Consider the following 26,559-nt stretch of genomic DNA (forward strand, 5'->3'; position numbering starts at 1 on the left):
GGGCAAGAGCCTTGTGCCACTATATTGCTAGACAAGTTTTACACTTGAAAGCTTCTTAAAAGAACTCCAACGCTTAGCAACAGACCCAGCTGTAATATATGTAAGAGCGTTTAAGGCCTCCTATCTTGTCCCGTCACTCCCTTTGTCTTTCATCCCTGCTTCGAGCTGCTTTCAGTTTTCTCTTTACTGTATTTGTGGCTCATACATTTCTGTGTGAGCAGAGGCCCACAGTGTCCGTGAAAGAAAAAAACAAAACAGAGAGAGCACAAGAAAAAAAAAAAAAAAAAAAGCGGTAGATCAAAAAGAAGTAAATCTTACCTGAATCCACTTGTCAGGGATGGCCATAGCCAGTCGGTAATCAAACCCAAGCCCTCCCTCCTTCACTCCTCTGCAGACAGCAGGCATTCCCGACACATCCTGCAGAGAAGTCACACTATTTCATATCACATTTTCCCTTTGGGTGCACAGCTTTCTTTCCCTGTAGTCAGCCAAGATCACATCAATACCACTCCACAACTCACATATTAAGGGCTGGAAGTCCTATACCACAGGCCAAAAAAAGAGTGACACCCCATTTCCTTTTGCATTACCTCTTAATTACACCAATGAATACGCAAGTAAGCTATGCCTGGCTATTAAGTGCTTTTAATTAATAATAGCTGTGGGCAGTGTCATTGCAAAGTAAGTGGAAGCTGAAAGGTGTGTTGTGGAGTGTGTTTTTACCTCTGCAATAGTGATGCAGTCAGGATAAAGGGTATGGAGAATGTGATTGGCAAGCATTAGGTAGACCAAAGAGTCCTCGTCCACCTGTAGGCCAAAGTACTCACTGTAGTCCCCGGAGAAGCAAGCGCCTGAGGAGTAAACACCCACACCGTCAACACTCATGTTTTCCACTAAGAATCTTAAAATCCTCCGTTCCTCAGTAAGTTCAAGGACTGGTGCCGTTTTACTACATAGCTTTCATTCTGAACAGTATTCGACATGAAGACAAAAGTGTAACGCAACGCTCATTCACCTTAGTGCAGACACTTTGACTCATTATCTGACAACAAGTACATGAGCTACACAGTAAGATGCCACTTTAGAGACTGTAAAGTAGCACCTACCATTACTTTTAGTATATTCAAAAAAAGATCCATAATAACACATTACACATATCGCAGACTGTGCGACAGCAATTGCAAAGGATCATGTGGATTCATTCCTGTCCTCTCTGCGTAAGGTTTGTGTAAGTAGTGAAGGTTTTTCTAGACACCAAAATGCATCGTGTGCTTTCAGAAGGCCTGGCAAATGTGTTGAGTGCCTTTCCCCGCTCGCAAAACAAACGCAAAGCTAAACAGAAACAAGCAGTCTTCTTCTATCCCACCTCTCGCTGGCACATTACTATGTATCTCAAGGCGTTAACAGTTTATCAAAGCGTGAAATCGTTGCTTGATTTAATTGGCACTCTTTACTGAATAATTGCTAAAAATATACCAATCAGACAACATTGTAGCATGTAAAATTACACACTTCAGTCAGAAGGTTGACCTCATTTGAAATACTGTAGAGGAACACGTTTTAATCAGGCTCCAGTTACAGTGGCTGTTCTGTCTGAGTACTTAACTTTTTAGTGTTTCACTCAACTCAAAAACTGGAGGTTTTGTTTTTTTCATCCCAACCCTTTTTTTTTTTACATTTTCAGGTTTAGACAACAATAACAATTCAATAAATTTATATCTATGCATTCATTTAAGTTAAGAAAGCAATGTTTAAGTCAAGCCTGATGTTGCCATAAAATAATGATCTCAGTCACTTCCACACAGTGAGGCATACAGCTCATTGGTTAACCACTGGTGTGGGATCATTATCGGCCGAAAGCCCAGGTATTGGTTTCTGTATCGGGAATGAAAAAGTCGGCTCAGAAATGTAAACACACGAGTCTGTGCTTCATACTGTACTGTGGGTTTCAAAAGGAGTGGAGGATGACATGCCTTACACACACACACACACACACACACACACACACACACACACACACACACACACACACACACACACACACACACACACACACACACACACACACACACACACACACACACACACACACACACACACACACACACACACACACACACACACACACACACACACACACACACACACACACAATACCCAGTCCTGAAATATGAGATGCACACAAACCAGCCTTACCGATGCCATGGTGATGGTACAGCATCGAGGTAATACCATCAAATCTGAAGCCGTCAAAGCAGTACTCCTCCATCCACCAGCGCAGGTTTGACAGTAGGAACCGCGTCACCTCCCAGCTAGCAAAACACACAAACAGGCACGCGCACATTCAAGGTCAGATAAACAAGAAGCTGTGAATTATTCACACATCTCATCATACACTTTAGGCACCAGAGATTAATTTTCACCGCTACAGGACATTCACATATTGATACCCAAAGCTCCATTATGTTGGAGATGGAGTGTCAGTGGCAGGAGACGGTGTTTTCATTAACTACACTGTAGAGGAGACGCTGCCTTGCACGTAACCGGGTGTCAGGATGAGAAATCTGTGGCTTTCAGTCCGCATCAAAAGTGTTCCGATTTCCATCGGACCACTAGCATGACCACCGAGCAAGCGTTTAGTATAGCCAGGCCCGTCCCCCGGTATTTCAACCGATAGGATTTCATGCTACACTTGGGTAAACAAACACCATGCAGGGGAATTGAAATAAACCATAGGCTTCTACTTGCTTTGGCTTCCCTATTCAACGTGTGACGAGCTCCTCTGTCCTAAAAGCAAGAGAGAAAATACAAAAAAAAAAAAAGAAATAAGCAAAACCAAAAAAATATCTGAATATGAAAGCGGAACTTGTGGCAGGGTTTTGTTGCCCACGGTGTTCTACAAAGCATGGAAATGTCCTCCGTGCCTGTTGGCTGAACAGTGTTGACGGAGGCTGGAGAAGGTGGATTCCATAAATGGCCCGAGCTGCCGTTCCCGACTGAGCGATGGGAGAGTCATCTGGATCCGAGCAGCCACTTAAGGCAAAGTACACTATGCACCTCGCCTCTTCCCGCTCAGTGGCGTGTTGCCATGGAAGCGTTAAAACTCAGGATTTTGTTTTCTCTATGCGGCGTGCGTAATGAAACACGTACAGCCAGATGATGCCATGCTCCAAAGCAGCAGAAAGGCAAAGTGGCTGTGAGGCGAATGACACATTCATGACACTGATTAAATGTGAACTGCTGTCTCTGCTTTGGCTGACATCATCAACTCAGATGCTCTCTGTACACTCAGCTCCAACAATGACTGTATTGATGTGTGTATAGTGTACCTGAATCTATACCATACATAGAAACACGATATATTTACTATTTTTGCAAGAAGCTGGTCGAACGTCTATGTGGACATTGGCTGGCAGTGCTGCAGGCCCTGCCCCCTCCCAGCCATAGACACAGGACATTGACTCTTCGGGGTATCTACTAGGACCCCCATTTGATAAGATTTTGTTTCAGGGACATCCACCTGAAAATATTTTGGTTGTTAGATATGATTAAGACCAGAATTATATAGTTGTCAATTAGCATACAGTTTGAGGAGGAAGTGTAACCAGTGATCAGAATAGTCACTCTTACACGCATTGGTCTCACCTCTATAGTGGATTAAATACACTTTTTTCCCCATTTTTGGGGAATCCACTGGAATTCCCTCGAGGTCTCCTGATTGAGAACCCCTGTACTACAGCCACTTGCTGTTATAAACTGGATCCTTCATGATTACGACAAAATCATTTGTCAACAATTTATTCGTAAGGATTTACTAAAACAATAGCATTCAAAACAATACAACAATACATGACATGTCAAGGTGGTGAAGTCTTACTTGAAATGGTCTTGGACTTGTTGGATTTGTTTTCGTTAAATACACTAACAACAGAAACATTTAGAAGATTTACCATCTCAAATGGAGTGGACCGCAAAAACACCCTGTTCAACCAAAGTAATCGTAAGGCTGAAGTTTCAGTAAATTCCATAATAAAAAAATGTAAATATGATATCGAGTGAGGTTCTTACTTCTGGAATGTAACTTGGAATTTTCTCTCTATATTTACAGTAGCAGTTTACAAACCTCATTCAGTCCCTGAATTAAAAAAAGTTAGGCATTGAATTTAATTTGGGGTTTTTTGTTAGTTGGGACACACACACACACACACACACACACACACACACACACACACACACACACACACACACACACACACACACACACACACACACACACACACACACACACACACACACACACACACACACACACACACACACAGTTCAACATTTCTTGCTTCAATGATGCAATTTCCTCATGTCAAAAAATTGTTGAAGCAGTGAGGAGTCCCAGATCCATGCTTCAACAACCCTTCGATAATATCTCAACAACAAAAGTCCATCCAAACACTAGACATTTATTGTTCTCAACAATACCTCTGCTTAAAGCCGTATATCCGTTTCATCCCCTGAATCTTCCAGCAATAAAATTCTGAGGATTACATCCTCTTTGGTGAAAGACAAAATCCCAGATATTTTTGTCCAGGTAGGCCATGACTCAAAACTACATTTAAATGCGTTGCCTTCTGTGCTCCATTCCTCAGGGATGATCAACCTCAGCATTGTTTGACAGGTGTGAAGCTGCATGTTACATCGGCGCTTCTTCCTTCCCTTGAGGAATAGCACAAGGGAGCCTGGTATGATCCGATATAGCAGCCTGGCTGGGTGGTCACGCAGACCCTGTGATAAATAGATTAGGTCCTCCACTCCACTGCGCAGAGCCAACAAAGGCTCAGACACAATGTATCCTCACGGGAGGGAGATAATAGCCAGTGAGAGCCAGAGGCCCCAAGATGAAACCATGCTGCCACATTAGGACCCACAATGCCATTCATCATCAAGTCCAATTACAGTGGGAAAGTTAGATCTCTATACCCGATGCAATACACTGCTTATCTATGCAGTTCAATGAAGTTATCACTCGGCCTGTGGTGTTAATACAAAAGCAAATTGCATATTACACCGTCCTCATGCTAAAGCTCAGCAATGACAGCGAAACCTGGTTAGGGAGCACTAACAGAGTAAAGCTCCGATATTGCTGCTTGTAGAGTACGATAAGGTCATCCATCATCTGTACTGTTTTACCTGCACGAACACACTGCTACAAAGTCAATTCAAATAATAGACTTTTTTTTCTCTACATCAGCTTCATGCATAGTTGCTCCTTATCAGAGCTTATTTCCTCCTCAAGCTGAACAGGACTCTGACCCATATTATGGTATTTGGGTTCTGTTGGCAGCAGAGCAGATACGGAATCCTGCCGTGCCTCTAGAAGTCAACTTTGCATAAGGGGTCAAGGCAACTTGTCGTGATGGGAGAGAGAAAGATTTAAGTCCCTGTTTTCACAACATCACAGGTAAGCCGCAGATAAGACCAAATAAATTTAGGGAGCTGACAGGTCATTCCACACAAAGTGTGATGCTCAAACAACAATGCTCGACAGCCTGATTGATGGTGTGCATTTGTTAGACCAAAAAGGACAAATACGGTGTCTCATTTAACGCATTTCAAACTTTTCTCCAATCCCCGAAGCCATTAATGCGTCCAGGACAGAGAAATTGACAGGAGAGACACCTGCAATAAAGTCACATTTCTAGGTTGAGGCTTGATTTATTTATTTATTCAATCATGGAATTATTCATCCAGCTTGTGGGTACATTAAATACACATATGCACTGAAGATTCTTGACGCATACGACTTGTATAATGTATTTTCTATTACATTTGTGACTAAAAGGTAGAAATTTTAATCATGTTTAATTTGATCAAATAAGCCACTGTCTAGTAAAACACGGTTCAATCAGCCGATCAGCTATGTGTTGGTCTTAAAATCCAAATGTGAGCCTTTTGCTGGACACGTAAGAAATCCGTGTTGATATTTCACACCGCATTGTTGAGCAGCCCTCCAGGCAGTCTGGTGATGCTGGCTGCCTCGCTGGCTAAACTCTCATCTAGCCGCCTGACAGATTGCCCCTGTGTTGCTGTGCTTTGTGTCAGATAGCTGCCATTTGTCTGGCATTCCTTAGGTTCCTTTTGCTTGGCATCCTGGGAGAGATACTCTGCTGCCTGTGACACTGTTTGTAGGTTTAGCAACCTATAATTAGTACTTGTGTGGCAGACAAACTCTGCCCCATTGGAGTTTTCTCCAGCGGACCATGTTTTAGTAGTGGCACACTTGGCATTGGTTAATTACCAAAAAAAAGAGGTGGGCCAGAACCTGGCAGTGAGTCTTGAGGGAAAGTGCAGCCTTACAGGCTTAGCTGAGGGGAATAACAGTCCCCGGAGTTCTTAAAGTAGAGGAGTGGGGGACGAGCCACAGCAGGCACCATTTCCACACAGAGCGCGACAACGGCCCCTCGGTGAGCAAAGCACCACTCTGCCTTGTTTGATGAACCCAGGCAGCGACATCCAATTCTGAAAATGAGGCCAATGCGAAAACATCTTAAACTTGCATTTTTTCCGAACAGCCAGCAGGGGGCGACTCCTCTGATTGCATAGAATTCTATGAGACAATGACCCTACTTCTCACTTGATCTACTACCTCAGTAAACATTGTAAACATTGAGTTTATGGTTCCAATAACTAGTTTCTTTAATACAGCGTGATGTTCTTTTGGAAATGATGGTCCCATTTAGAGTACAATTGACAATAAAGCAGGCTACACTGTCACAGCGTTGTGCAGTCTGGGTGTTGTCCGTATATTCATCTAACAACTTTAACCCTTTTGCAGTGTGTTATCAGTTCATGAAACGTAATGTTACCGTTTTGGTTGCCTAAACATGTTTTATTCAGCGTTCGGGTGAAGGCATACTTAGCTTAAACCTCTCTTGGCTCTTCTGGTTGCAAAAAAAAAAAAAAGAAGACGTCGACAGCCAAAAGATGCATTTTCTCTGCAGTCTACACTCTATAAAATGTGTGTTTAAGACGATTATTCATTCCATTTTAATGAAACACAAAAACGACTGGCTGCGAACAGAGAGTTCTTTGCACATATTAGTGCCATGGTACTTTTCTGCAATTTGTCAGATAGTTTTAAGGGGCTGAGGGGTTGGACGGTGCAGAGCTGCTAAGTTCCTACCCACTGGCTCCATCCAACACCTACTGGAAGCACTACAGGCAGCTCCAACCAGCCACCATGCACACCTACAGCTAAGCTGAGCTCATTAGCTGGAGCTCACCAGAGGGGAAAAACAGCTTTTCCCCTTACTGTGTGACTTGATGGGGCAGGGGAAATAACTCATGGGTCCTAAATACTGAAATGACTCAATTTGGACTGAGTTGACATTTCAAGTTTATTGATTGATCAGGCAGTTGCCAGCCAGGCCCCAACTATAGTGCAAAGTTGGCCCAAGTATATAAAAACATATATGCTCTAAAAGGGAGGTTGTTTTTTTGGTTTGGTTTCCTTTGTGATGGTTTCTGCTCTGTTTCTTTCAAATAAAAGCCTGTCATTTATCAGCAGGATGATTCTTTGCTTCCCTGCATGTCTTCCCTTGTGTACAACACTGTTATTTTAGAATTTCACGATTTCAAAAATACAGCCGGCATACTGTAGGCTCAACAGCTGATAAAGATGAAAACAGATCTCACTCTGTCAAACGCCATGCCGAGGAAAAAACTGACGTTCCATAATTATTTCTATTTTGTTTAAGTGTACTGTAAAACAAAGACTAAAATACTATACATGACAGTAGTTTGTAGTAATGAAACCTATATGGCATAAGCTAGTTTTTAAATGGGAGTGACAGGACATGGATTGAAAAAAAGCATACTTCAATGGATCAATGGATTAAGCATTACATTATACATCACAGAACCATTATGTGATACTGCCTTCTTTGAGGTCTCATACTGTAGAATATACTTACAATCTAAGCAGTGCTAATCTCATTTAGTGAATATCTATAAGATATTTTGTCCTCGCGGCACAGTAATATTCACTATTTATATTGCCCCATGCACACATCATTAACAATTATTTGAACGCAATAAAAAAAAGACACACATAGAATAATCTTGTCAAGGGGAGAATTATTGCTCCTCGGTCCTCAAACACAGGGCCGGGCTCTCAGCATGAGAACACGCAGAAGAGTTAAAAAGAGTTTTCAAAAGCCTGGCCCTGGGCCTATTTTTCATATCTTAAGAATTCACACAAAGATTGATGAAAAATGGATGCAAATGATCCTGAGAGAGGTGGGGGGATTACAGAACAAGCCCACATCAAGCTTCTTAGAACCCTCACATCTGAGGGCCCTGATCTGCAGAAAGGCTCGGCTTCCCTGGCTGCCAGCCCCCTACACGCCGAACCATGGGCTCGGTCACTGTCTCAAGGTGACTTTGACATTTAAAAAAAAAAGGTTTATGAAGGAAACAGCCGGTAAAAAAATAATGCAGATTTTCCCTGGTTCCTTTCTGCTTATCACATCAAGAGCAGTTGAGAGCCCTGTGCATCATTTGTACAGTCACTTAAACTCTACATCCCTATACATTTAGGAGTTTAAAAATTCTTCATCAGACAGTCAATTGATATAAAAGCTAAATATATTTTTAAGTTTCAAGGGCATTTAGAAAGTTTCAGCTCAAGACACAGGTTTAAGCAAAGGATTTATTACCTTTCCCGCCATTATACTCAAGCTGTTCATCTAATTTAACTATAGGTTCTTTGCAGAAGACATCACACATTGGTGGGCTTTCCAGATGGAGGGCAGACAACTGGAGGCAGGTTGAATACAGCAGCAATAATGCCCATGGTTTGCGCCGTTTATGGCTGTTCCAACCGATCAAATCGGGGGAAAAACAAGGGCTACTCTCGAGTCCTGAAAATAGTTGCGACACAGAAGTGAGAACTTTAAAAAAAAAAACTCAGAAATGGCGACAGACAAAGATCAAAATACTCCGTCTTAAGTCTGGAGGAGCAGAGTAACTTTGCTAACTAAATAGCTAACAAAAAAAAAAAAAAAGACCATGGTGGTACGCCAAATGAAGGCGTACAAGAGTCTAGAAGCTTAGAACTATTTCATGAGCGGTTGGGTCCACGACCTCGAAACCAAAGTACCGTTGAACGACTGCCATCTTATTTTTGCCCGGGTAGCTCGCGTCGCTAAAAACAAATCTCCCGGTAGATAAGCAAACCAGCTTTCTCCCGCATAAAGATAATGACAAAAACACAGACAAAAAACACAAACATAGCCGGACACATCTGTGATAATATCACCCTGTGGTGTTTGTGTGATGTTTTGCAGTTTTAGCTAGCTATCCCGGAAGCTAACTAGCTATCTAACGAAATAGTTGTAAGCCTTTAGATTCTTGTACACCTTCATCTTGCAAGCTGTGCAGTAGGAGGTCTGGAGGACGAGGTCATTTGTAAAGTCGATCGACTCCACACCAGGCAAAACGGTCAAGTTGTGGGAATAAAAAAAATGTTGCTCTTCATCATTTTGTAGTGATCATTTCCAATAGGTTTCTATTTACTTGCGACAACTGCTGCGTGCCGGTTCAACCAACCCTTTTATGTATTCACCTTGCTCCATTTCCAATTCGCACAGTATATAGGTTCTTCACGTCCTGCCCTCCATCTGACAATTGCGCATCATAATAGTTACATGATTGCAAACAAGCTATTTAGTAAGTGGAAGGACAAGCTACTTTTAATACCGAGATGCCAAGAACCTCCCGACATACTCCAGCTCTAAGATCAGCAGCAAGGGCATGCGTCTGCAGTACGTGTCCTCAAATGCAGATGCATTTGACTCAGAGGCAACTCAAGTTAACAACTGGATAGCAGGCATCTATCTAAACAACATTCACGTCAGACTGAGCTGAATTTTTTTTATGAGGGAAAGTTGAAGAGAAACACGTACCAACTAGAAAAAAAAGGTGCTCTTTGATAAAGATGCAGAAGTACAAGCGGAGCAGAAGAGGCAACAAGAAGGAAAATATCTCTCGGCTCCAATAGCCAGCATCAGTCAGCTTCTGTCAACCTAATAAGAACATCATGGTCGGACTGTGATGGCTGATAGCAGGGCTGCTTGATTAAAAACAGCCTGTGTTTCACACCGGGATCGCGGCTTGCCTCTGAGGTTCATTTCCTTCCTAAGGGAGTAGCAGAAAAGCGTGACACAAACCGACACGTCCAAACAACCTGTGAGAGGCAGAGAAGACAAATGAACTGGCTATGACATTGCGGCGCTCCTTAGGGCTTTTACAAATGACTCCTCATATGCCTCCCAGTCGTGGCATATGTCTGCACTGTGTCTAATGAGTGCTGCGGATATGAGGAGAGTTCAATAAGTAATGAAAGAAGAACCTTGTTCCCTTATTATAGCCCCCATGCCTGACACTAAACATGGTATAATGTATTGGAAACTGCTGCACACCGACACACACTTATTAAAAGCCAGTTTAAAAAAAGAAGCATTTGATAGACTCAACAGTTCCTCTTTAATGTGCTCTAGGATCATTTTCTGGGTACAGAGGCAAGAAGAGAGACACTTAATTAACAGAGCCTATACAACAACACCAATCAATAGTTCTGGTGTACACTAAGCACCAGCAGAGGCGGCCGACTTCAGGCCTTTGATGTTTTTCCTCACACTTGTAATTAGCGGAAAATGTGAACACTACCAAAACCTGCCAACGCTGCAACATCCAATCATTATTCACAACGATTAAAATTCAACACCTGTCTGGCCGAATGTGTAAAGGGTAAAAATCAAGAGCATTTGAGGAAACTTACATTCACCATTAATAGGCCACTCTACGCCTTAGGAATATCAGATGAACAGTGAACCCGACTGCATGGCCATTTTGGTGAGAGATGCAATCTGTCATTTTGAGATCATGTCTTGCTTTTGACCTTCAGCACATCATGCTGTATCAGATAGTCTGAGAAAATACAAATAGCGGTATGTCAGCTCCCGTTTGGCCTCATTTATCAACCTCTTCATATGTTGCTTATACATTTTTCTTTCAAATTCAGAACCCCTAAAACCCTCGTGCTCATTCATCAGCCTTGTTTTTAAAAAGGTAGACCTTAAAGACTCGACCATCATGTTTTGACCATATGCATCATGCACATCCACAAATATGTTGTTTATCACTGCACAACATATTTGGATGCCAATAAACTTAATGCTAAAACTTGATGCTGAAAATAAACAGTTTGTGTTGTTTATACCCGCCCCAGCCACAGCCTGCTCACCCTGCTGCCGTCTGGCAAGTGATACAGAAGCATTCGCTGCCATAACACCAGACTAGAGAGCAGCATCTTTCCTCAGGCTGCGAGACACCATCAAAAAATGTTTTTGTTATTTTTTTGTTTTTCTAATGTAGTTGTAGTCAAGGGACTACAACTACATTACACAACTGAGTTGTACAATGACAATAGAATAAGCTTGAACCATGAGGTACCGTAGGTGGTAGTGTGAAGACATTTCTCCTTCAATCTTGATTAACAGATATCTGATACATCTTTCTTTGAAGATGCACCCTTTCAATAACTGTAAGCTATATCCATACATGCAGTACATTACAGAGTGATGGATTGATACAAACACAGAAAAGAGGAACCAGACAGTTCGTACCTGGAGTAGTTGAAGAGGCGGCTGCCCCACAGGCTGTGCTCCCCCCTGGGTGGAGAGTGGAAGAAACACGAGTCGGAGCCATCAAATCTGTTCAGGCCGTCCTCGGTGTTCTGCGAGGCGTGGCTGTGAACGACATCCAGCAGCACCACGATGCCCATTGAATGAGCCACATCGATCATCTCTTTCAGCTCTTCCGGGGTACCGTACCGACTAAAAACACACACATATATTTGTATTAGTCCTGAACCCTTTTATATTTCATGGCCTAAATTTAACTCAACCAAATCCTAACGATAACCCCAAATCCCCAAGTCAAAATGTCATAATATCCCTTAGAGGAATAATGGACCCACTGTCCCAACAACAAACCTCTCAGTCTATTTCTAATGCCAAAACTAGACCATAACTTATCTCCCTCCAAAAAACAAAACTTGTGACATGTGCAAGGTGACGACCATGAACAAAAAACGTCCTTGACTTTGAGTTTATTTTTCCTTAAATTATCATCACAGTGACAACCGGACTACGGTTTAAGAGAAAGTGCAAGGGCAACACACTGAATTACCATTTTCATTAGAATGTCTGTGATTTAAATAACAACAAGACTATTGAGCGGTACACTATTTCACAAATCTTCTCGGATCATTTATCTAAAGACCACACCGTAGGATTTAGTTATTTGATAGTTTTGTATAATATTCAAACACTTCGACAGTCCTTTAATACTATTTAAAGGGTCATAAAGAACACAACTGTTTGTATGTATACACACACCGCCATATACAAACACATGCATATCTTTGTGTACACTCATCATATTGTCCAATAACGTCCCCGCTGCCCTTCCTGCTATCATTGTATCAGCCTCCTTCTCAAAACAGGACACATAGCGACATTATTACCCTGCTTCCTGGTATTCGACCGCTCAGGTTTTAAATGACACCGAGAGATCAATGATGGGTGAAATTACACTATATAAATTACACTTTGGCTTTATGCTCTACTCTAAGCAAGGGAGGAGCGATATCCAAGAGAGGATAAATACTCCGACTAGTCCACCTTTATCTAAGACTCCCTCCACCGTCTGGATTAACAGCAAATGTATTTACAGAGAGATTATTGTTGGTGTCAGACTTCCTAACCCTGATTCAAGGGGACTATTTCTATGAAGTGGGAAGTTGTTTGCTCAGTTTTGTTCTCATGATGTTGTGAAGTTACTCATTCAACCCTCCCAACAAACACCAATTTCTCTAACACTATTTGCATTAAAAGGGCAGTATACTGCAAATGAGGAAGTGTAAATGACATGTGACACACTAATTAATATGCCTCCACATTTGTATTTTAGAAGAGATTACAGAAGATGTTGGTCCTGGTTGAGCTGAAAGGATTTATCGCGTCACATTTTTGTCAATAAAGACTAAAGAAGACCACAAACAATATCTTCTGGCAAGGCAATACTGAACTTGAATTACAGAGTGTAAATAAATTGAATGACTAATGATGAGAACATGTCGACTATAAAAGAACCAAAAATTAGTGTTTTTCTAACGAAAAACCGTAGCGATTACAAATTTAAATGCTAACACTTAACACTTTTACAATAGAGCCTTCTATATAAACGTGTATCATACTGTGAAATCGACAAGCATTTACCTGGAAGCAGCAAAGAAACTCGTAACCTGATATCCAAAGCTGGCATAGTAGGCGTGCTCCATGATTGCCATCAGCTGAATACAGTTGTAACCTGCACACAGAGGGAGGAGAGATATTTCAAAAAGGTCTTTTGGCTTGCCTACCGGATGATTGAACTGACTTTGTCTAATTTATGGAAACACTTCAGGTATGCAGCATGATACAATGTAGCCCGACAGCCTGGTGCTTCTTTGTTACCGAGAGCATTACATCCGGTCTATTTGAGTAGCCTCACTCTTGCCATCTTCTCTTTTCTTAGGATTCCTCTGAAAATAACACCAGCTGCTTAGTACAGTATTCCACACGACACATCAATTCAAAATGTAAATATTCTAATGATGTGAGGGTTTGGTTGGATACGCAGGATAAAACAAGACGACATTTCTGGATACTGAAAACGTTACCTGAAAAAGTCTCTACTGTTGTACAGCAGTCATCTGGAAACATTAGGACTCATACTATTTGACCCGTGTCAGTCATACTGTATGTGCGAGCTCCAGGCATTTCCTTTTTGACACTAGCTCTGGTATCCCGAAGACTAGCTGTGGCTACAGGGAAACACCAGCTATCAGAGTCAGGAGGTCATGTATAACATTTCCAAACAACCTACGAAAACTGCTTCTATGAATAAGAGAACAACAGGCTTTTAAACTGCCACTGAGCACTCCAGAGGGTAGCCCTGCGGTTTTGCACTGTTGTGTGGAGCACATTTATTTATTTATTTATATTGCTTTTCAGGCTAGAGAGAGAGCGAGAGCGAGAGAGAGAGCAGAAAAAAAAAAAAATGTTGGCTTCTGAAGGGGTGTGACAAAGCACTGGAGTGAGAGGAAGTTTCTCTTTTTTATATTTATATATACACAATCTCAGTCAAGAGAATGGCAGGCAAAGGCAACCGTCACTAGAGACGGTGGAGTTCAGCCTCCTGAAGAATCCTATTGTGCAGATTCCCTCAGCTGCTGCAGGTAGAGTCAGAGACAGCATTTACTCTGACAGTTCCCTTTCCCACGAAACATGATGACACAACCAAGGAAACAGCATTTATCAGATTGCTCCTGGTTTTCTGTGCCAGTCATATCTGTGCCTTTTAATGGCAGTGCAGAAGGCTGTATTTTAATGAAACATGACGCCACAGCTCATATGAGCAGAAATGCAAAACCGACACAGGGATCTGCTCCTTGAGGTTAAAGTCACTTTTTAAATCTAGCTCTTTACTATAAGTTAAAGTTGTTAAATGCATCACACATTGGTGTTAATAAGTCACATGTGTAGTGAGAACACACAAGTCGAAGCACATTTATTGATATTTCTTTATCATAGCTGTAAGCAACAATATGGACATCATCCTCAAGTCCTAAAATCTAGTCATGAAGGGAAAGACATATTTTTTTAGCATTTGATGAAAATTAAATCTTTGTTGAAATGTAGAATTTTAAGGAGGACATATCATACTCCTTTTTCAGTTTAATACTTGTATTTTGGGTTCATACTAGGACATATTTACATGCTTTAATGTTCAAAGAACAAATTAATTTTCTCATATGGTCTGTTTGAACATTCTTGTATCGACTCTCTGCCTAAAAACTGTTTTAGCACCTTTAAGCCTTTCTCCTGAAAAAAGCCCAGTATGCTCTGAAAGGATTGTGAGAAAAAAAATGCTTGTTCACAGGCAGTGGGTTCAGATACTCGGATGGGTTCTAATTAACCTGCATGGGTAGCCAAATCTGAATGTTTTTTGTTTTTTTTCAATCACATGTTCTCGGACCAACTAGAAAAATATATTTTTATATATTTTATTAAAAGAAATTAAATTTGTGCTGGACCAACAGGCTTCCAGCATTTCCTTTTATAAAGCCGCACTACTAAAAATCACACTTAATGGTATTGAACATTTACAATTAAAATTAATAATAAAATAATTAATGTTTTAAATTTTGTTTTGCAAACTATTTCTTAAGCAGAGTAATTTACCTCTTCGATTATTTTTTAAAATTGGGGGAAAAATTTAAATCCTGCCAAAATGTCAAGATCATTTCAAGTCTTTTACCACATGTCCTCTGTCCGCTATACCAATTACACAAAGATGTGATAATTATTGTCTTAGAGATGAAGGGAAATGTAGTAGCATTAATATCAGTCACATAATAAATATTTGTTTTACCATCACAGGAAATTCAAGTAGCAATGGAAAAAAAACAGACTGTTCCGTTTATATATGAAGCACAAGTAAGGCTGTGCTAAACTAAATGTATTGACTTACACACATAGTGAATCTTTTACCAAGTTGACTCATAGGACAATATCCAATAAATAAATTGTCCTATTTAGTTAAACTGAGATAGCTGCAACGGCCAATGACATTTAACCAGAGTTTCAAACAATCAATAAGCCCGCGATCGAGTCCAGGCGACCAAAACCTCCGAGGGTTATACTGAATTAATCTGAACAAACAAATCAGAAGTGAGTCAGCACTGAACTGAGAACTGATAATAGTGCTGTATAAAGAATACTGTTGAATTTATTGACAGCAAACTAGTTGTGACGGTTTTATGATAATATACGTTAGAGGTCGTCTTCATGGTATTTGTTTAACTGAATGATACAACGTGCTTATTGGCTGTGGGAGTCAAGGTCAAGAAAGAAAAGAGAAAGGAATAAGTTATCGGTTTCGGAGCCATATCTGCCGTGTGGTGTGTGACTAGTGTTGTGGAGCCCTCTTTGCAAAACACTGCCCAACGGTCAGTGATCCCTCCAGGGCATGCCAGTAAACAGGATGTTGACTTGCTGATGCGGCTTTGAGCAAAGGGAGAGTGACAGGTCGGCCACTGAAAACACTGCTACTGGAGGAACAGTTATGGACCAGTGTTGACAGTGATGGCACAAGACACTGGCAGTTATAAGAAATGGCTCTCAACGAACCCCTCAACTAGTGTTTTCCCAACCACATTGCTGGCTCGGATTTGATCACCTCAATGCTTCACTTCCTCTCCGTTCTTGGCGAGAGAAGATATAAAATGGTCTCAAGTTGAGTCAACAAAAGCTCTCACTGACACTCAGATGAAGAGGATCACAGCAGGATGATTGCTGTGCGCTTTTTTTTGCAGACTTGAGTAGCCAGCGAAATAAGAGGGATGCCAAAAGGGAAGAGAATAAATCGGATGTAGCCTTTTCTTACCCAGGTCTTTTATACGAGGCAGCACGTTGGTCGTGAAGTTGGTGTATGAGGCGACCTTTCCCTCCGGTGAAGCGATGCCCACGTGGGCCTCGTATATTCTCAGGCTCGTGGGCTTCTTTGGCCGAGGGTGGATTTGCTGGAGAGGAAACCAAAATACGACAAGAAATCATGAAAGCACTTTTTCCTAAAAATTGCTTTAAACAAAAAACAAAAAATACAGCACATTTGATGAGTAATTATGAGCCACGAGGTCAAAGACACAGTGTGGGTTTTCCGGGTCTCTGCAGCAATATCTTACCACATACTGATAATACATGAAAAGGTCTATGATTCAGTCTGTGTTACACAATGGGGACAGGATTTGTTTCATACATTGAACACATTTCCTGATGGCTACCCACCAGGCCTTACGAACCCACTATTTGAAGTGCATGATTGAGCCACTTGTGAATAAAGCGAATATATACTGCTAGTCTGAGGGCTCCTCTAATTAAAATGGTGCTAAAAAACAAGCGATAAAAAAAAAAAAAAAGTTGGTCTTTAATAGCCTCTTATTGTTTTTTGCTTGTACACACTTGTGCTGAGAGCGTCAAGTATTGAGACACATTCAGACCCTCTTAGCATCAAGCACCCACGTCAACAACGGCCACAACAGCTGCGGGTATGAGATGTAAGACTGATTTCAGATACAACGGTATGTTTCACGCTGCAAGCGGACACTGAGAAAACCCAACATACAGTCATTTTAGTGACATTACAGAGGAGTTTAGCTTGATAGAGCATTTTATTTTTAATCTACTTAATCTATTCTAACAATCAAACCATGAAAGTTGTGATGGGGCTTTTAGAATTATGCCTTAATGTTTTCACACCAAAACAAAAAGGATCTGCTCCGTTTAAACGGTTTCTTTTACACCAATGTTACCTTCCCTGTCATCCAAATCCAACCATTTGTTGAATTGTGCTGTTGGAAAGAGACACAGATCATTGCTGTTTACATTAAACAATGTCCTCTTTCAATATTGGCAGTGCAGAAAACGCTTCCAGCAACCAAACATTTGCAAAAATAAACCAGTCTCTATGAATGATTGCGCCGCACTGGTGTTTACTAAATCCTATTTTCACCCAGATTTTTTTTCTTCTTTTTACCTTTAAAATCAATAAAAATAGAAGAATAAAAACAGAAAGGAAACACAGATTTGTTTTTCAAATCAAACATTGAAATAATAACTTACAATATAGGGCTGAGGGGGATCCCAGTGAACCCAGTCGTAGACAATAGACTTCTCATCCCTGTTCACATATTTGGCCCAGGGAGAGATTCGGTACAGCCGCTCACCCGCCTTGGTGTGAACTACCACCTAGAAAAAAAAAAAAAAAAAAAAGACAAATGAGTGTTATGTTATAGCAAGGGCAACTAAACAATGACATCGAGAGGGGACACGCATGGTATTCAAACTAAACTATAATGGAAAAAAGTGATGCAAAAGTGAAAACATCATTGCAAAGAAAAGAAAAGAATTATCCAGAAATAAAACTCTTTAAGTTTAAGAGGCCTGGCCACAAATCAATGGAGGCTTCAGGGTCTTCTGTGACTCTTGCGTGTTCCTGTCTTTGGATGTATACGACTTTAAAACATCAGCATTTATTTACATCTTCCAGCCATGAAATGCTTACATCATAAAACTGTGTGCAGATTGTTCAACCAATAAACCAAACATAGAAAATAAATAAATAAAGAAAAAAAGAAAAAAAAAAAGAATCGCAGCTTTAAACCTATTATACTTTGCTCCCAGAGACACAATACATAAGCTACAGTATTGAACAGAGAAGTTGTTGTGGTGAATCTGGATTCAATGGTAATTATCCTGTGTTTTTTTCCCCTTTCTTGGTATTAACACAGCCACTCACTGGCTCATATTGAGAGGGGATTTAAGCCAGGGAGCAATTTAGAAAAATAGCAAATCTAAATCATTATCCTTCGCCTCTCATCTATTATGTTTGCAATTTAGGACTGGAAGGGGGTCAAATAAGTAGTTTGGAAATCTAACTGAAAAAAAGTTACTTTGCCTCCATCAGTCAAAAAGCAAAGGAGAAAGCCAGCGTGAGAGTTGGAAAAACCCAACAAGAAATCGATCCTGTAGTGTTACCCGCAGTATGTGTTCGCCCCGTTTTGTCCCCTGCAGAAACCGGCATTAGAACCCAACTAATTCTGGCTACTGTTGTGAAGTAATGACTGTTCCAATGCCACCTGCCAGCGAGCCGTTGGCCAGACCCCCCTCTGGGGTTTTTTCATTATGGCCAGGCCACCTAGGGGTTAGCTGCCTGGCTCCCCTTATGACATGCTTCACAGTTTATAGGATTAGGAAAAGATAGTTGGATAAATGGACTGGCATAACGCCTGAGAGAGCGGTGGTCCTTCAGACAAATTGGCCAGCATTAGGAATATTAAAGAAAAATCAGACTGCTGGGTGAGGGGGTGCATGAACAGGAAAAACAACCAAGAGCCAGGCAATATGTGAGAAGTTAGGTGTGGATTCAAATTTTGTTTTTTAAAGTGGGTGTTTGATCACTTTGATAACGCCTCCGTCCAATTCTCTAAAGTCTTGCATACTCTCAACATAAAGAGCTCATTGTAATTACTGTACCCGCAAAAGGACACTGCTTGTTTATGGAGACAAATTGGGCCCTGAACAAAGGGGAGAGGAGGGCAAGCTGCTCTACATGAGAGTGATTGGAGCTAGGCTCGTGCTTCCACGAGGGAGTGCTGTGGAACTAATTCTGAAGTGGATCTCGCAGCAAGACAGCCATTCATAGGCAGCGGGGGTGCACAAGGAAAGGCCAGGTGCCAGCTTCTCCATCTGCTTCTTATCGTCCTTAGACTGACCTCCGCTGACAATGGGAGCTGGGCAGCCTGTCCAGGGCGCAGAGGAGTGTGCCAGCGATGACCCGGTCCCAAGGAGAGTGGCGCCACGGTGCCGTCCGTTCCACGCCTGGCATCTCATTTCAGGATTATTTCTCATCCACGCTATTTGCTTGGGATACAATGCAGAATGGGCGCTGCGTCTTTTGCATTTAACCCTGATGAATTATTTACTAGAGCTAAAAAAAAACAAAAACAATCATGTAGAGTTTTTTTTTTTGCACAGACAAACGGCACCGTGTCCTGCGGGATACCTGGCACAGATGGGAGCTGAAACAAAAGCCATCAGCTGGGCTCCTCAGGTGCATCTACCCTCCACTGTGCAGATTGTGTACATACAGTAATCTCCCTCCCGCGTGCTGAGAGTACGACATGTTGTTGACGGCGACACGCCAGGTTTTCACTTGGTCAATAAGACGCCACACATGACGGGGAATCTCCCTCGCACATTACAGTGACATGTCCCTGTACCGGGGCAAGATGACACCTACCAAGGGCGTGAAAATAGGCATGAAGACGTTCTGTTCTCTACCTTGAGTTTGGTGTTATGGTCCACAGCTGGTGTCCCATCATGCTTGGGCGGTAGAATCAGTTCCCACTTGCCAAACTCCTTCTTGGTGTAGTGGTGGGAGAATTTTTCCCAGCCATCTATAGGGGAACACGGCAAGGATTCAATCACGTCAATTGTGGTTTACAACACAGAGCCAGACATCATTCTGATTAGCTGTGTAATGATCAAAGAAAAGCCATATGATCACAGATGCCCAAAGTCAGTGCATGAATCTCTCTCGGCATGAAGCGATCACAACATCTCTCCCTCGCTCTCTCATTATGCATAATTCTGTCTCGTTGTTTTCATACTCTGCACTGCTGTGAGAAGGAGCAGCAGACTCAGCCGCCGAAAAAGAAAAACTGATACAATACCACTTCACTGCTCATTGAATTATATCTCTGAGAAAACGACAAAGAGGTGTTACATTCATAACCTGCCGATACCACATTACCAATTGTCATTGACTGACAGGACTGTATCGGGACACAAAGCAGCCGCCTTGGCATGTCAATTTAGGATGTCGTTTTTATTCAGTAATCCACACCTGTTTGCTATTCATGAGCAGAAACAACTGCAGGACGGGAAATGAATCACAGGAGATGCTCCAGAAGTGACCGGGCACGACACCAGCACTTTTCACTGGCAGGGCAGGCCAAGTCATATTTTTTCACAATTTATTTATCTCCCTTTGCTTAAACTGCTCTAAAAAAAAAAAAGAAAAAGAAAAAGAGTGCATTATGCATCCAACCTGCACCATATTCATGACTGGGGCTGCTGGGCTGTTTCCACATTTACTATGAAATTGAAATCAAATAATATGACTGAGCCGTGTCAAAATGTAATCTCTCACAGAATTGAATGTTGGAATTGAGCTGCTGCCCAAGGTCCTGGGAAGATAATTAAAAAAGGAACGGGAGGAAATATGGAAAGAGGGAATGTCAGCAACAGAACCTACCAGCACAAAGAATGTGTAGGGACAATAAACAAATTGACAAATCCCCGGTTTTGCACACAGCATCCATCTGAGGGTATTACTATTAGCGTTTGCTTTCCTTTATCATTACCTGCAGGGTGTCAGTTCAGAATAGCTGTGACACAGAGGCAAGTGCTTGTGCTGTGGCCTGGCATGGCAAATGGTCTCTGAGTTATGTGCACAGGTCTGAATTCTTTCACCATCCTTCTTGTTTTTTGTTTTTTTCTATTACATTTTTTTGTTGGTCTGTAATATATTTATACTGGCATGTGAAAAAGATCCATTAATATATTTGATAAAGAAAATGACACTGAGGGCTTGTATAACCTTGTATATCAGCATGAAAGATGAGAGCAAGTCTCATTTAATCTTGTTAATGATGACAAAAATAAATAATCTTGCTGCATTTTCACAGCCCACATTAACAGAAAATAACACTCAAAAGACTATTAACCTGAAATTACTTTCAAAGTTGGCACCGGAGGGAATAAGAGATTTCAGCGCACACACAGAGGTTGCACTCGCTCAACAACTTTGCAGGCGATGATGAAATAACCAGCTACTGAAATATTAACAAACACTCCCACATTCAAAAGAACCCTCTTCAGTATAAAAGTTTATCCTGTGTAATCAATATTTTCCACATTTACTACTCCCAGGTTGGTTGATCAAAAGGGCTGCTATCCTTGTGCCGCAGTTCTTTCAGCTTTTACTTAATTTTTGGCCCCTTTGTGGTCATGAGTGCAGAAATGTCAAATTTCTTATTTAACGCACCGTGAATATATAAAACCTTCCTGTACTGTTCCAGCCCGGAAATCTCTTTGTCCTTTTCTGGCCCCAACAGTGAATGCAACTTTATTTTGAAGTGTCATTTCTTTTCATTAATCCAAAAATAGATCGACTTTCATCTATATCAGCCTGCTGCATGCTTCTTTAAAACACAAACGAAAAAACTAATTTAAACAAAACATTGCTGAACGCAAAAGACGCAAAAGACTGCATAGTTTAAGAACTATGCAGGTTAACGCGCCAAGTTTCAGCTTTAATTCCCAGGGTGTTTGCATCCATACTGGCTCAATTTTGTAAGAATTGTGACACCTTGCCATTAATGAGTGGATAATAAATGAGCGACACTAAAGTGCAAGCTTCAGGGAAACTACCTGGACATCACAGCGCTGATATGCTGTTCAGGAGCACAGGCTACTTACTGAAGTCACCGGTAAGGAAGAGGGCCTCTGCAGCAGGAGCCCACTCTATGAAAACCAGGCTGTTGTCAGGTTGTCGCTGCACACCGTAGGTCTTGTAGCTGCGTGTGAACTGGTCAAAGCCTCCTTCTGCCTCTTCCAGCAGGAGAAGCTGCTTCTGTAGCTGCTCATACCTTCAAACCACAGGGAACACACGCACAAAAAGTGTATGAGTCCATTGGAAAACCCGCCAGTGAAAACACAATCTGTTGGACACATACAATGTCATCTATCGTCAGTGATGTCGAATAGATTTCACTCATTTGCTTTTTGACAACCCCCCCGAAGAACATCAACTGCATTCGCGTCTGGCTGTTCCGTGTGGGTGGAGAGTGAAATAACAGTAGATACTGAGACAACCATGCAGGAGTTGATATAGCTTTCTCTCCGTGTGACCGCTGAATGTCAGAGTAAATAAAGTGAGTCAAAGAATTTGATTCAGGTAATAGCGACTCAAAAAGGCAAAAACACTGTTTTTCATGCACTGATCAATTTGGAGATTTTGTGCTATTTTGCTTCCATAACATGTCTTCTGCCAACAGATCCCACCTAAATGGTACACAATGTTTCTTTAAAAGCCGTTTTTTCAAAATGAGATTTTTCTCATTCTCTGAGCCAGAAATCTCCACTTCAGTAGCACTTACATACACCAGACTTACCCGTTTCATTCCCATCTATATTCTGAAGGTTTTTTGCAGAGAGCTTTGTTCATCTTTCTTTCCTTAAACCACGGCAAAATTGATTTTTTTTCATAAGTGCTGACAGTATTTTCTGACTTATGGAATGATAAAAAGAGAAATCCAAAGTTCCCTCAGTAAAAACCTTTGACTCTAATATTTCAACAATAAGAAAGAAGAATTTGAAACCTGGCGAATCCAATGTTTGGATTTTTAATGGGAGAATACCTAATTTGCATATTTAAAAATACATTTTCATACAAAAAAAATGATTGACTTAAAGTAAGTCATCAACTGGGGAGGTTTCATGGTGATAACTATTAGTTGTTGTTTTAACCCTTTTCACCTGGGGTGTCTCCCCTCAACCGTTCTTTTTAAGATGAATTATTAATGTCAAATATTCATGTAGTGTAATAGTTTACATATTAAAACGTCTTACACCCCGTCTTCATTTCCAAACAACGGCTTCTGTACTCCACAGGAAGTGGAAATTCCAAATATAAATTATACGGTTCTTTTTCTTCTGGTATTACTCACAGCGTGAGTTGATGTCGGCAAGACGTTGGCTGACACACACACACACACACACACACACACACACACACACACACACACACACACACACACACACACACACACACACACACACACACACACACACACACACACACACACACACACACACACACACACACACACGACTGGGGAAGAAGATATTCATCAGTAGAATCAGCAGCCCCTCTATTGTACCGTTGGTGATATCATTTCACACCCATCAACAACTATTCTGACCACACAGTTAGTGGTGAAAGTCATTTTCTAAATTATTGGTCTCACTTACATTCATTCCAAATTAATCCAAAATCTATTTCTCTGAGTAATTCATTATTTTCACTCATTCTGTGTAATTAACAGTCTTAAATTTAACTGGTTGCCCAGATTTTTGACTGTGGACTTTTCCTTTAAACATAGGAACTAGTAATGGTCAAAAATTCTTTCCTTGAGTAGCGATGTATGGAAACAGGAATTCTAAACTGACAATTCAAGCTACAATACTAACATAGATTTTCCCTTCAATGATAATGTACCATACATTTCCGATAAATTAAAGTTCTTAGCACGTCATTCTACGAACTATTAAATGGGATTGTGCGTCTGTGAGGATGAAATTAGTGAACACCAACCGATTTTTGAGACACTTTTAACCGTTTGAATATTTGTGTCTACCGAACGCATGCGTTTACAAATGTTTCATAGTTGCACATATTTGCAACTTTTTCGAAAATATTGCAGCACATGCAGTGTAGCAGTGGACGGCGCTGCATCTAGATGTTTCCATGCCAACGCTGCATCTCTTTCAGGTCTAAACCTCGAGATGCAAACCTGCTTCACGCCCTCAACAATGTGCTACTATAGGCATATCGGGAGAGATAAACCTCTGTCTGTTACCTTCAACTGGGAAGGATAGACCAACTACTTTGCAATTTATCTCACTTAAGTTCCTGCAGCCAGCTGGTGTCCATATCAGACCCCCCATCCCACCCACCCCCCTGGTACAGAAAGCCTCTTTCAGCCAGCTGAGTTAAGTGCACTCTCTCCCCTATAGCCCTGAAGCCAAGCTCAGACTGGCCTGTGAATGCCCTGGGGCTGGTGATGATGGGCTGAAGTAACAGCGCCATTTCTCAGCAGCTGCTCTCTGTGTTGAGCTTAGTGGATACAGACAGTACTTGCCAAATGTGAACCTTTAAAGTCCAACCAATGATGCCACATGCCTCCTTTGCCACTTTGTCACCATTTCCAGAATACGCTGAAAGGAAGGACAAAGGGAAGATTTCACAAAGGGGCAGAGCTCCTCTGCCACAATATTAATAGGCATGAAAGTCACGCTTATGATTATAACAAGTGAGCTCCAGAATGTTGGACCGGCGGGAATAGCGAGGCAAAAATCCTATGGATGCAGTATTCACCGCACATCTCCTGTGTCTGTTTCCACTTGAGATTGCAGCGAGGAGGCGAGATGAGACCACACATCACAAATGAATTGTGCGCCTATAAAAAAGGAACAATTTATTTCAGGAAGTCATTAATGGAGTTGAAGCTATGGGTAAAATCAAAACGTTGATCTATTTGCCGGTTATTGATAATAAGAGAGAAGCTGTGCGAGCTCCCTTGCTGTCCTGTGTGCCCTTGTCTACAAATGCCATTTTGATGACGTTGTCACTCTGCCTCTGCTCCATGCTGGCACTGCTTACCTCGCGCCCGGTTTTTCTACAGTTTACAACAATATCCAGCACGGGACTGCACACGGTGTCCATAGGCGACAATTGGCCGTAAAACCCTCTCCCATCAAGCTGCAGAGAGCCGAGTCTCAGAGTGTGACCATTGCATCACATATGGCAAGCCTTTATTCCCATGGCGCAAGTCAATGCTAGAATAGCAGAACTGTTGATTTCCTGTATTCAGTTGAAGCCATCACATTGCTTGGTAGGTCATGAGGTTCTAAAGCCATAAATGCAACGTTGCCAGCTCGTTCAAACCTATTAAAGCTAAACCTACAGCCAATTGGTGCGTTTACATGTCACGCTTCAAACACAATCTTTATGCGGACAAAATGTAATAATACAGCAAAGAAATAATAGATCTCAGTGCGATAGTCGTGTTCCTCTACCATATGTCGAGGAGCTTCTATTTTGGCTATGGCTTGAAGCCAAAATGTTCAGGATTTTCATGGGAATATGCCATCTTTAGACTTATTCCGCTGGCATAAGTATTTGTATGGTATGCACTGCTGTCAGTCGCAGTTCCTTTATTGATAATACCATTAGATATAATATTGCTCAAGTCAGAGATTTTGACATCTGACAGACTTTAAGAGTACAGAAAAATTCCTAGTGTGTCAAGTTTGTCAGAAAAATTAGGAGCACCTTGAATCTTAATGCGGGAATCAATGGTTATTGACACGATACCCGTCTTCAGTTGCCTTTCAAATGTATTTCCTTATTGCAATTTAAATAAATGAGACAAATTTCAATGTTAGTTTATGGAGAGTGTTGGACGCATGTTGAATTAAACATCAATCAAAAGTAAAAAGTGATGAACTGCATTATAGTACATCAATACTTGTCATTCTCTAATAATATTAATAATAAATGGCTGCGTTAATGCGTCGAACCTGCAGTCAACTGCTTCTTACACACCTGGCAGACATGGAGAAACATTATCACTCATTTGGAGTCGTATTTCTGTCCAACTGACTAATACAAGTCCAACATTCAGAGTTTTTCTCTCCGCCAACTCCTGAAGGAAATATTTGGCTCCTTAGCTGCTAAATGCTCCACCAGATTGTCGCAAACTGTGTCTGTCTGCACACTGTGTCTGTCTGGACAGGGAGCCTACAGCGGGTTCATCAGAGCTTTTTGCTGAAAATAGCTGCCTGCTGTGCCTATAAAGGACACTGATGAGTTCAGTCAGACTGAACCAGAACAGTGAGGTTACAGTACGGCCGTGAAACCAAAACAATGAGCTAAAGCACGCTGAATCACTCCAGTTCCGAGAGGAACTGCACTGTGAGCTTCTCCTATTACAGACCCATTGTTAATGTGAAGTATGGCAGATTTATGAAATACACAACCATAAATGAT

The 26,559-nt window shown here is 41.4% G+C and overlaps 1 protein-coding gene across 1 annotated transcript in view; it reads right to left on the bottom strand.

Moving 5' to 3' along the window:
• The window catches only part of gbe1b (glucan (1,4-alpha-), branching enzyme 1b), a gene marked incomplete at its 3' end in the record, with an annotated part of 52,537 nt that overhangs the window by 19,662 nt on the left and 6,316 nt on the right, over positions 1–26,559 (bottom strand). Inside the window, exons 2-10 of the mRNA XM_079166392.1 lie at positions 22,206–22,375; positions 20,004–20,119; positions 17,784–17,909; positions 16,549–16,684; positions 13,338–13,428; positions 11,682–11,891; positions 2,197–2,312; positions 724–851; positions 319–417 (exon numbers count right to left, since the gene is read on the bottom strand). Of these exons, the coding sequence (XP_079022518.1) occupies positions 319–417; positions 724–851; positions 2,197–2,312; positions 11,682–11,891; positions 13,338–13,428; positions 16,549–16,684; positions 17,784–17,909; positions 20,004–20,119; positions 22,206–22,375 (1,192 nt within the window). The remainder of the gene's footprint in view (positions 1–318; positions 418–723; positions 852–2,196; positions 2,313–11,681; positions 11,892–13,337; positions 13,429–16,548; positions 16,685–17,783; positions 17,910–20,003; positions 20,120–22,205; positions 22,376–26,559) is intronic.

Source organism: Pholis gunnellus, assembly GCF_910591455.1.
Source record: "Pholis gunnellus genome assembly, chromosome: 9".
NCBI lineage: Eukaryota > Metazoa > Chordata > Actinopteri > Perciformes > Pholidae > Pholis > Pholis gunnellus.